At 40.9% G+C, this 11,751-nt stretch overlaps 1 protein-coding gene and 1 long non-coding RNA gene across 3 annotated transcripts in view; one reads left to right on the top strand and one right to left on the bottom strand.

Moving 5' to 3' along the window:
* Positions 1–4,017: 4,017 nt before the first annotated feature.
* TMEM74 (transmembrane protein 74) lies at positions 4,018–7,663 on the bottom strand. Its single transcript, XM_045453893.1, has 2 exons — positions 7,522–7,663; positions 4,018–5,454 (listed from the first exon to the last, which is right to left on the bottom strand). Exon 2 carries the CDS (start codon positions 5,062–5,064, stop codon positions 4,147–4,149), a length of 918 nt encoding a protein of 305 aa, XP_045309849.1. The 5' UTR covers positions 5,065–5,454; positions 7,522–7,663; the 3' UTR covers positions 4,018–4,146.
* Positions 7,633–11,751, top strand: part of LOC123585590 — a 203,085-nt gene continuing 198,966 nt past the window's right edge. For both annotated transcript variants that reach the window (XR_006706300.1, XR_006706301.1), the window contains exons 1-2: positions 7,633–7,884; positions 8,367–8,501. This is a non-coding gene — a long non-coding RNA (uncharacterized LOC123585590). The remainder of the gene's footprint in view (positions 7,885–8,366; positions 8,502–11,751) is intronic.

The following is an 11,751-nucleotide window of genomic DNA, read 5'->3' as shown; positions in this document are numbered from 1 at the left end:
ATAAGTTAATTTGATTTTTTTTCATCTAAAAGCTTTCTAGATATTTGGATAAGTATTTTTTAAAATATCAATAAATACCAGTTCGTGTGTTTTTCCCACATCATGCAATTCACACTCTAAGTTTAATACTGAGTAAAACCAAATAGCTTTGACTATTTCATACAAATCTGACCTTCAGATTGAAAAACCTTCTACTAGATATATAGAATTTTTTTTTCCTTAACTCTAGATGACTAATCCAGGTAAGGTTTTGCATATGCCTGTCATTGCACATATGAAAGATGAAGGCTGAAATGTTTAAATGCTCTTGCCTAGACTTTTTGCCTGTCACAAGAAGCAACAAAAAGTAGAGCCGCTTGGGTTCAGACCCTAATTCCTGCCATTCAGCTGGCGTAGTGCTCACTCAGTCACCACCCTTACTCTGGAGGACAAAGGGAAGGCACAAATGAATTTAGTAGGGCAGTCTCTTTGTCTAAATTTGCACCTCAAAGGACATGTGCCAGCACTGGTCCAATTGGGTCCCTAAAACAAGTAAGTATGAGAGGGAGGTATTTTCAGCTAAGATATTTTAAGTAGCCATCAAAGCATGTGATACCAGTATCAGGCAAGTATCCAAGCCCCAATAAGGAGCCTTTTATTAAAGCCATTAGGAGGATCAGGGGCACCTGGGTGGCTCAGTAGGTTGCACGTCCAACTTTGGCTCAGATCATGATCTCACGGTTCATGAGTTTGAGCCCCACATTGGGCTTGCCAGTATCAGCACAGAGCCTGGCTGTCAAAGTAAAACCCACTTCGGATCCTCTATCCCTGTCTCTCTCTGCCCCACCCTTGCTCACACTCTCTCTCTCAAAAATAAACAAACATTTAATAGATAGATAGATAGATAGATAGATAGATAGATAGGATTAAACTGCCCATTAACATATAAATCCCAGTAGTAATAGAGAAAGCTTTCTTTCTGGTACTCACCCCTTTGGACCGCATTACTGAACAATGAACTGCTTTACGATTAGGAAAGTACTTTAGTTTTTTAACACCTGATAAAAAGTTTAAGACCTAAACTACAGACCCCTGAAAAAGCTTTGCTGTTCCAGATCTAGCAATAAAAGGTTTCATGGACAACGACCAGCACCATGTTAAAAAGATAGATGTAAGGTCATAATCTCCATGTAGGGTCCAAGACCAACACCATAGCTATCATCTGTTCAATGTGTGTAATATAATCACCTGATCTGCCAAAGTCCTTCTAAATAAATATATTTAGAGCCAAAAGCCTCTGTATCTGATTGGAAACAATAGTGTCTAAAGTCCAGGGCTTTTTGTTGCTTGTGTTTCCAAGGCTTTAAATTCAAGTAATCCTTATCTTGAATTCAGGCACTGATAGGATCGACTAGGGCTATACAAGGGAATACTGGAGGAAAGCTGATTAAGGCAGTTATCTGAACTGTGTCAACACAGCACTATAGGAGATGTCCAGATGATTTCTGAATTGGTTCTTTTTGGAGTAATAGTCTGCCATCATATAAGTAGAGACTTGAAAGAGATGTGTCCTATATATGGACAGATTTAAATAGTGTTGAAATAAGTAAGCATTGATTACTATACTTCAATTTTAAAATTTTAAGGAAGGGAAGGAAGAAATATATTCTGACTTGTTAGGTCTTTCCTCATGCATATCTTTTACTAATTGGGATACATATACAGATATAATAGGATATATATATATATATATATATATCTCCCTTGGATCACATCAGAACTGTATGTGATTTGGTAGCCTTGGAAGATTCATTAAATGTTTCCAAATGAAAAGTTCTGGCTTTTTCTCCTTTATCCAGTTTTACATTATTGAAAAACTTCCTAACACTTGATTCTCAAACTTGTCTTCCTTCATGAGCTGAAAATCAGGCTGCACATTAATTCAGTTTAGCCTGCAATTTGGCTAATTAATCATGTTTCTCCAATAAATAAAAACAAAACTCAGCTGATCCCACTTAGCTTTTAAGAACAAGCATTATTTTTTTAACGTATTTTTTTTAAAAGACACACAGCCCAGACCTACTCACTCATCCAAGGATATCATTACCTTATTGCCTCAACTTAATGTGTGGTGGGGCCCAAGCAGGTTAGAATCTGATAATTTATAAACCTTCAAAATATTGAATTTATACTTCCAGTAAGCCACCTTCAACATAAACCGTGACATGAGAATCACAATAAAACAAAAACTTTTTTCAAAAAGCACGATGAAACAGCAATAGAAAACAAAAATCACGTTTATGATGTTCCAATTATTTCCAAGTCAGTTAATAGCCTGTTATATAGAATAAGGTAATTCAGCTACATTTAGCTTCCTCTGATGTCCACGTAAGTTCTCATTTTTACCTAATAATTCTTTCACATGCCTGCCCTCTCTATTTTTACTATCTTCTGATCCTACCTTTTTGATTTTCATCTTAACCCTTAGTAACACACAGTGTGCCTAACTCATCAAATCAATCTCTGACATCAACAGGAGCTCATTCACATAAACATCCTGACTCACACACTCTGCCAGCCAAAGTCACCCACATATTCCAGTCCTCAATAACAACAAAAACTTCAGGCATTAGAATTAGGCTTTAGAATCAATAAAGAAATCATGTTCTCACTTACCCATCTCTGCCCTCCCACCCCAAATTCCAAGTTCCAGCCCTTTGTAAGATCCTGGTAATGCACTAATGGAAGTTAAAAGAGCTCTTGCAGTGGGAGGATGGAAACACCTCAAAGATTAATTGCAAAATGCAAGCTATTTGAGGCTCCATTTCCTACCCCTTCCCGAACCATAACTATACGGAAACAGTGTGTTAGTGTGGACACTGGGTGTGTGTTTTGCAAAGCTGTGACCACTTTGCCCATCGTGCCTCTCACGGAGCAAGTGTAAACATCATGAGGCAAGGCATCACAGTTTCCGAGGGCCTGGATGAGGAACGGAGAGAGACACTTAGACCATGTTAGGAGGAGGCGAGTTTTCATGAGGATGCAGTTCCCACTGAATCAGTTTCCTCTCTCTTTGTCACTCTTATCTTTTAATTTTTTGGCTGTGGGCTTAAGGACTGCTTCCATCCTGGGGCAATGGTTTGTTGCTTCGCCAAGAGTAAGTGATACCAATTTCTAAATGTTTCTAACATTCTAGCTGCATTTGTATTGGAAATTTTCTCCAAACAATAACAAAATGTCACCTGGGTGTGTCTGAGCTAATCATGACTCTGACCTGCCTAGAGGTTTATATGTCTGGGAATATATTAAAAATGTCTAATGCTTTGCCTCTCTGGTGTGAGAACCAGGAAAGACTTCAAGAGCCCGGGTAACCTGTGGGATAGCTAAACAACAAACAGAAAATGAAATTTACGTAAGCAATTAATTTTACTGTACCTAGAAAATGGGCATGCAACACCAGCTCATATCTGGCACTAACATTCTGGGTTAAATTCAGATTGGTCTAATAATGATTTATATATTTTTCTTTTCCTAGAAAGTTTATTCTAATGATTTAGTTACCACTTCTGAGTACAGGAATAATTATAAATACAACATATATATTCTTGCATTTTTAAAATAATCAACATCCTCAAGCTTCAAAATATTCAAATTCAAAACCCTATCTTTTAATGTTCAGCCAAATTAGAGGAAGAAAAAATTTAGCAAGAGAATGGATAAGCACCTTTGAGAATTAAATGTAAGCCTTATTATGTGATTAGTGCTTAGGTTCTTTTTCACAAAATAAGTTACTAATTGATCCTACTGTGTGCAGGACTTCTTAATGTCCAAAGAATACCCCATATCATGTTAAAAAATCATTTGTACGCTGTTTGTTAGAAATATTTTGCTATAGAAACAGAAGCTGATGGCCATTATAGATTAATTAATCTCAGCTCTTTACAAGGACAGGTGTAGCTGGTTGTAGTTTCTTAATGCATCTTAACACAGCCTTTCTTGTAAATAAAAAATACATATAGAACAAAAACACTCACGGGCTGTTGGTTTGTGAAATGAGCATTTCCTGACAAGCAAATAAACTGCACTGTTAATTTTAAGAAAAGTGGTTGGTTGGTTTGTTTTCACAGAAAATGCTAACGCAGACCCTCAAGAAGTTCACAACCAGAATTAACTCTGTACATCAAGAGCGTCTTCTTCTACCAAGGACAGTTCCAGGGTGTTTTCATTCGTGCCGGTTTTCATCCTGAAGTTGAAAGAACCATAGAGTTTTGCAGACTCTTTGGAAGAGGCAAACCTGTTGCGACGATATAGCTCCCCCTTCCACATAGACATCATCAGCAAACAGGACAGAACGACCCCCCCAAGAGTGAGCAGGCAGAGTCCCGCAATCACACAGCGATCCAGGTGAGCCCCCAACCTTGCGCTCTCCTTCTCCAAGCGTTCCATCTCCCGGGCCGCCACGGTGTTGGGATCCACAGTCACTTCCCGTGGAACAATGTAAGAGATGATCACCAGCAAGATGCCAGTGACCAAGAACAAGATGGCACTGATGAAACCATAGTCAACTGACCTCCCTGAAGATGTGGCTTCCGAACTTACATCATCCTCATCTTCGGATATCAAGGATATGGCAGCCTCATGGGACCACTCGTTTGGATTTCCCCAGCCAAGGTCTCCCAGGTGATTGCTCCCTTTTGCTGAAGGGGAGCATCGGTTCCTTTGCTCTAAGTTGACATTCTCATCCACACAGGTAAAAGAAGTTTCTAATTCCTGGCTGCAGCAGTTGCAGACTTTCCGCCCTGCTGTTATTTGGTTGTTCCCTGAGTTGAGAGGTCCTGGTGGCAAGGAGTCTGTCTGAATAACTCTGTCTTGCAAAGAGGAGGAGGGGGATGCTGGAGAAGGACTAAGTTTAGATCCTTCAATCTCAGCTGCTTTTGGTGTTGACGTACAGTGTCTCTGGCAGCAGAGAGCAGCTTTGATGGCTGCTGCATCTGCCTGGCCATCAGGAGGGCCTCCTGAATGCCAGTCCCCAGCATCGCACAGGACAGCCTGGCTGCTCTTCTTAGCAAGGGAGTGGAGCTCCATCAGAGCTAGTCAGACATCCCCCAGCAGCTTCTGAGAATTCTGCCAACAGCAACACAGATAAGAACCCAACAAGAGCTAAGGCTGCACTACCAAGAGTATCGCTCCTGAGGTCCCCATCTCCTTTTCAGCCACAACTGTAGACACCTCAGCCCCAGTTCCTCTAAAAGGAGTAAAAGAAAGGAGAGGATACCTAGTGGCAAGAAAGTATGAAGAGGGCAAATCCTCTGACTTATCACCGGGATTAACACTGAGAAACTTAGGTCATGGTAGAAAAGAAGCACAGAGGAAGTAGCAGTGTCTCTGAAGAAAGCATTGCCGTCACCAAGCCAAATTTATCCAAGGACTCACACATTACTGTGACAGGATCCCTCAAATAAGAAGGCAAGTTTCCTGTAGAGAGACACAAATGAGAAAGGCAGGGACCTTTTTTAGCAGAGCCGCAATTTTCTGGAGAACCTGGGGAAGCACACACTTCTCAACAATTCAGTTAAATTACGTTTACACTATCTTTGTTCAGAACAGATTCTAATACAGATTAGCTTTACAGCATCACCATGGACGAACAAATATGTCATCATCAGCTGGGCTTTATTGGAACTGGGGCTCAGCATTTTGACTGAGTAGCTGAAGTGGGTAAAAGATGGCTGGTTTAATCAGCCACCTTTCTTAAACTTACACCTCATACATCCAATGACCTTAGTCAACCAGCCCTGTATTTTCAAGACCCTTGCTTGTTCGTTGTGCTTTCATTCTCAGCCCTTGTGGCTACATGACACCAGCTTGTTCTGGACCCAGAAGTATGCAGACAACATGCCTTAACTGTGTGACCCCTGCCAAATACGAGGGGCCAGCCCACTCCACACCCTTCCCCCCAACACACCTACCTGCTCTGGGTACAGGTCTGCTACTCTTGCTCACTGCGTCTGAATGGGTCTGAGTTCATCTCCCTCTGCCTACTTTGCTAAGAAACATGCATGCCAAATTGACCATCTGAAAGTTTTTATTTAGAAGTAAACTGACAGTAAAAGACAAATTATAAACCCACAGAATCAACAGTTTGTGAGGTAAGCAGGTGAGAAGTTATTTCCAAAGTTCCAAAATTACCTTTGGCACTTTGTATCCATGACATGCCCTTACCCCCACCACAGCATGGGACCTTTCTGTGATAGAACTTTGGGTTGAGCGGAAAACTGCCTATCTTTCTCTGCTTCTACCATCCTTTGCAGGATAGACTCACTTTTCACTGTCACCAAGTACAGCAGTTTCAAGCAAAGGCCCTCTTTATTTTGCTTTACAGTAATAATTGATTTAAACCATGGTTTGTGGGTTTATTATGCTCACAATCCACAGCTCCAACACCTGGTAACCCACACAGATGCACAAGTAAGGCTCACCTAATGGTCTACCTGGCAACTCACTTAAAATACGGGAGAGGGAATCCACATCCTTGCTGCTCTACGTTACAGTTTGTTTTGTTTTTAAAAAAACCACTTCTCTCCTACTACCAAAGTTTCTCTGTAGCTAAAACAGAAAAACAAAACAAAATACAAAAAGACCAAATGCAAAAAACATTCAAGTGAACCAGAACTTTCCTTTAGCAAGTGGATACGGATCTCTACAGCTGGATCCCTCCAGGAAGGAAGTGGTGACAATGTATTTGATCAATTCCTGAAATGAAAAATCATCTCGCTGTGCCCTCAGACATGAGGTTCTCTGATTAACTTTTGGCACGATTAACTCATCACATTGGGCTTTTTTTTTTTTTTTTTTTTTTTTTTTTTTTGATTAAAATGGGCAGAGCCCCTCATGAGACTTCCCATTTATAACAGAGGGAATGAAATCTCCACTTAATTCCCGTCTCCTGCTTCCCTCTCTCGTTAAAGAAAAGATAGACTCTGCTTGTTCCATCGGAGATATACTAGCTGCACAGTCGATTCCCTTTGCAGCTCCGTAATCCGGGGCTTCCATCCTCAGTAGAGAAAGGATAATCCCATGGGACCAGCTAAAGGCTCTTTCCTTCCGTCTCCTGCCTCTCCGTCTCTCTGGTTAAGAGCGCGGTTAATGAAATTGCACCTCAAAGCGAGGGGACAGCACTTTGCCTCCTCCGTCTGCCATTAACCTAACATTAATATCTGCATTGGAACTAACTAATACGGGCGAGGCTGATCTGGGGAAGCGACCTCGGGATCCGTCCAGCGCTCACTGTGCGAGAAGAGCGCGCAGCAAGCTCCGGGAAGCGGTGCTCCCTGCGAGATCAATCCATCCATTCCGGGTGAACCTCAGGGCGCCCAGAGTCCGGCTGCGTTCGCCAAATACCCCGAGGCGAGGCAAGCAAGCACCTAGGGCAGGGAGTGGGGACGCGCTCCGCTGCTCCGCCAGGCTCCCGGGGTGGGGGTGGGGGGGGGGGTCTCTCCCTCGCCCCAGCGCCTCCTCCTGGTCCCACTCTCCGTCACTCACCCCTGCTTTGACCACCACGTGCGGCTGGAGCACCGCGCGCCTGTTCCTGCGCGGCTCCACGGGAAAGTCCTCCGATTACCAGCCGTGGCACTTGTAGCCTCAGCGCGCCGCTGGGCTCCACGGGGTGGGCAGCGCCTGCTGTGCCGGTTGGGAGGGGCGGGGCGGGGCACTCCTTCTTGCTGAGCATCCCGGGAGTTGTAGTCCAGGGGCGGTCTCCATCCGCGCCCTACCCCCACCCCGTTCTCTCTCACTCCTGGCTTTTGCCCTTCCTGAAGACATTCCCGCTATACCTTCAGACCCCTGATTGGCTCTTTGGAAGAAATCGCTGTGTCCTAAACTCAAGGTTGGGTCCTGCAGCCTCAGGTAGGGCTGTAGGATTATGGGGGAAGGAGTGTATATTTAGTTCCAACCCTGTGCCAGGCAGTATGCATATTTTGGTTTATTTAATGGAACAGATCTTCGAAGTAGATTTTATTAATCCTCATTCTACAGATGAGGAAAGAGGCTCAGAGGAATTGTTTCATCCAAGATTACAAAGACAATAAATGGTACCTAATAAATTTTATTCAGCAATGTATTTCCAAAGTCATTGCCTTGCCCACAAAATCAGGAGAAATATGACCATTGAGGGTAAGGGATTGTTCTTTTTGCCTATGTATCCTCTGTGCCTAGCCAAGTGTCTGATATATGTTGAATTATGAATAGTAATGACCCAAAGTAGCAGAAATTAACATAAATAACACTTATTACTGCCATGTTCTCTTGTGATTATTTCAGATACATTAACTTATTTAATATTCACAATTAATTTTTAGAGCCCTACAAAAAAATTATCATTTTTACAGGAGAGGAAACTGAATTACAAAGAAGCTGAGTAATTTGTTCGAAGTTGTAAACTTGATACTCAGCAGAGGTGGGGCATGAACTCCAAAAGGTTCTAAGCATTATGCAAATTGAATGAATGGAAGAAAGACCAGAAGGTAAGAAAAGAAAGGGTTGGGAATAAAGGAAATCTGTAGGTGAAGCTACTGAGTTATGACTTCCAAGATAGAGCAGAGTAACTTCTTTGGATCACCCACCTTTGTAACCGTAGTAGATTGCAGCAGCCAACAGCCAAAAGGAATGTGTGGTTTGTGGATCATCTCTCAAGTTTTCAGAGTCACCTTTGGGACTATTGTAGGGTTATTGATTGTTTTCATCTAAGGGAAGCAAAAGAAGGGCTGTAATGTAACTTTTTGCTACTCGTGAGTAGCTCACATAAACTGTGGTTGCTTGCTTTCAAGTGAGAAGTAAATCTCCTATAATGACAGTTTTGTTGGTTTTCCTTTATAGTGATAGAATCCATAGTATCATAGTTCCAGGGACTTCACAATCCAGCCACTTTAAGATCTTTTTTCCCCATGACTCCCTTTTAGCCGGTTAGGCCCATTTGTTGATAAACATGCCATGTGTATTTGTGGTTTCTTCTCCGTTGCTTATTATACTTTTTTCCAGTGAGAATATCCTTCTTTCAATCCCCTATTCTTTCCACTCTTTGAGTACTATCTCCTCAAACCACACCTGCAGGGATACATACTGTTTTTAGTACTTCACATTTAAAAGGGAACACAAAGGCACCATAGGATCTCGAGAAGACAGCAACTGAGAAGTGGAAGAAACTTAAACTCACATTGGACAGGCAGACACTGAAGGAACTTGGGATATTTAGTCAGAAGAGACTTAGAGGACACAAAAACTAGCTTTAAATAATTTGAGGTTTGTGAAAAAGAAGAGGTTAAAGGGGTAAAAGCAGAACCAATGACAATAATAGTAGTATTTATTATTCCTAATGTGTTTTCATCTTTAATTCCTACACCAGCTCTATAAGGGAACATGTATTATTGTACCCATTTTGCAGTGTAGAAACCGAGAAGTGAAAAGTGGAGTCTCTGTCCCAAGATTTCAGAACTAATAACTGACAGAGCCAAGATTCTAACTTGGGTCTGTCTGATTCCAGGACCTGGATCTGTTCACCACCACACTATACTGAGCAATGCTTCACAGCACAGCATACATAAGAGGTGATAGTATTTACTGCACTGGGATAAACATAAGAGGTTTCTCAGGGCCATAGTTCTGGGGCTGTGGCTCCTTCAGACCCTGCAAAACAGCTAGAAAGGCCAAGGGAACAAATAAGCCAGCACGTCTATAATACAATGGAGCACCCGAGGATGGCAGACACAGGGACTGAGAAGTTTTGGGTAGCACTATCACATTTAACAAGAGGGTTGATTTGGGGCTGATTATAAGGAATAAAATTCTATCCAGGAACTTGAAATAGGGTGTCTCATGAAAGTGAATTCTGTATTATTGGAGAGGATGAAGGAAGAACCATTTATTAGTGATGTCATGGAAGACATTCATCCAGTTGGATTAGAGGACCTCTATAGTTTCCCTACCATAGATATAAAAGTTACATCACTTTTATGAATCCCTTTTCCTCCAAACAAGCCCACCAAAGATTCTGCCTCCTATGAGCTTTACTAAGACTTGTCAGCCCTGATTTTTTTTTTTTAATTTATCAGCCACTGCCTTGTGACATTATTTGTATGTCTAGATAGCTACTACATATTGTTCAACTTCTCACTTTGGTAACTAGCCCTCTAATAGCAATGTAAGCTCCTTAAGGTCAGTATTCGTGTATTAAATGTCTTATTACCTCCTTCAGAAAGTGCGGTATTTCTATTGAATAGAGGGAGGGAAAAAGAACTGATACTGGAGAGGATTATCTATCCACATGATTCTCTCTCATGCCCTATTTCTATATATAGTACATTTGACTGTCTACATATTATTGGGCGTTAAAAAAAAAACATCATCTCTTTGCCATATACTACAAAATCTCATTCAAAATTCTGCAGAAAAAGAGTAAATGTAGACTGACTGAGCTCCTGGAAAGAAAACCTCTGCCAAAAATACCACTTGCTGGAATAACTTCACCTCTCTCTCCTGTAAGTCCATATCTAAAACATTCCTCCAAATCTGACCTGAGAACCTTTTTCAAGATTCAAGAGCCTTTCTTGTTCAACATCCCCAATTTCTTATTACTCTTCTAATTGGCATTCTCATGACATAATACATTTCCTTTTATACAGTCATTTTACATATATAGAATTATTTCATGTATATTTTATATTGCTTGCTATGTAGTATGTCTTCCCAGATAAAATTTAAGCTCTTTGAGAGCTTTCTATAATTTTGAAGCTACACATGGGCATGAAACAGCAAAATATGTGAGCAACATGGTTCCTCAATATATGCTTACAAAATAATTGACACTAGTAAAGTGGTGATATTAAGGTCTAAATAACGATTTTGATCTTACATAATTTTTAACATATCACATTTTTTGTTTGCTTATATTCTGTGAATCTTGGGGGAGCATTTATGATTCACTAAGTTAACCAGTTAAAAAACGGATTCTGAGAAGTAAATCTACCAAGTGAATCAAGGGTAGTGAAGGGACTTGTTCTGTTACAATCAGTCTCTTATAATGATGACTGAGGATGCTTTCCAGTTTTCTCTCTTCAGCAATGATAATAAGGACAGATTGTAAATAAATACCCTTAGTAGGTTCAGAGTTATCAGAAGATGCTAGGCTGTAAAGAGGTAAAAAAGGCATTTTTAGAATTGGCTATGTAGAGGCTCAGTCATTTAATGACAGCAGCACAGGAATATGACTTTGTGCACCAAACTGGGGACTTCTGAATGATGGAAGAAAAGACTTACAAATGACCAAAATTTAGAGTAATGATCTCATTTACTAACTATGTTCTAGAAACAAAAAAAGTCATATTAAATTTGAAAGTTTCCTTTAAATAAAAATGCTTACAGTGGCCAGGCAGGCATGCTATTTAAATTAATAAAGTATCAGATAGAGACAATTAGGATCAGGGAAGACTTCAGCCAAATTGAGAGCAAGTGTTTTTCCTAAAGGGATCAGTATCCACTAACTGCTTTACCTGATTTTTGTCAGGTAAATAAAATAAAAGTCAGATAGCAATAAAAGTCAGATAATCCAATTTGCATTCAAAAATTAAAAATATTGGGGCACCTGGGTAGCTCAGTCAGTTGCACATCAACTCTTGATTTCTGCTCGTCATAATCTCAGGTTGTGGGATCAAGCCCCCACGTCCAGCTCCATGCTGAGCACAGAGCCTGCTTAAGATTTTCTGTCTCTCCCTCTGCACC

Source organism: Leopardus geoffroyi, chromosome C3, assembly GCF_018350155.1.
Source record: "Leopardus geoffroyi isolate Oge1 chromosome C3, O.geoffroyi_Oge1_pat1.0, whole genome shotgun sequence".
Lineage (NCBI taxonomy): Eukaryota > Metazoa > Chordata > Mammalia > Carnivora > Felidae > Leopardus > Leopardus geoffroyi.
The sequence above is the reverse complement of the archived record's forward strand: the minus strand, read 5'-3'. Positions and strand labels throughout refer to the sequence as shown.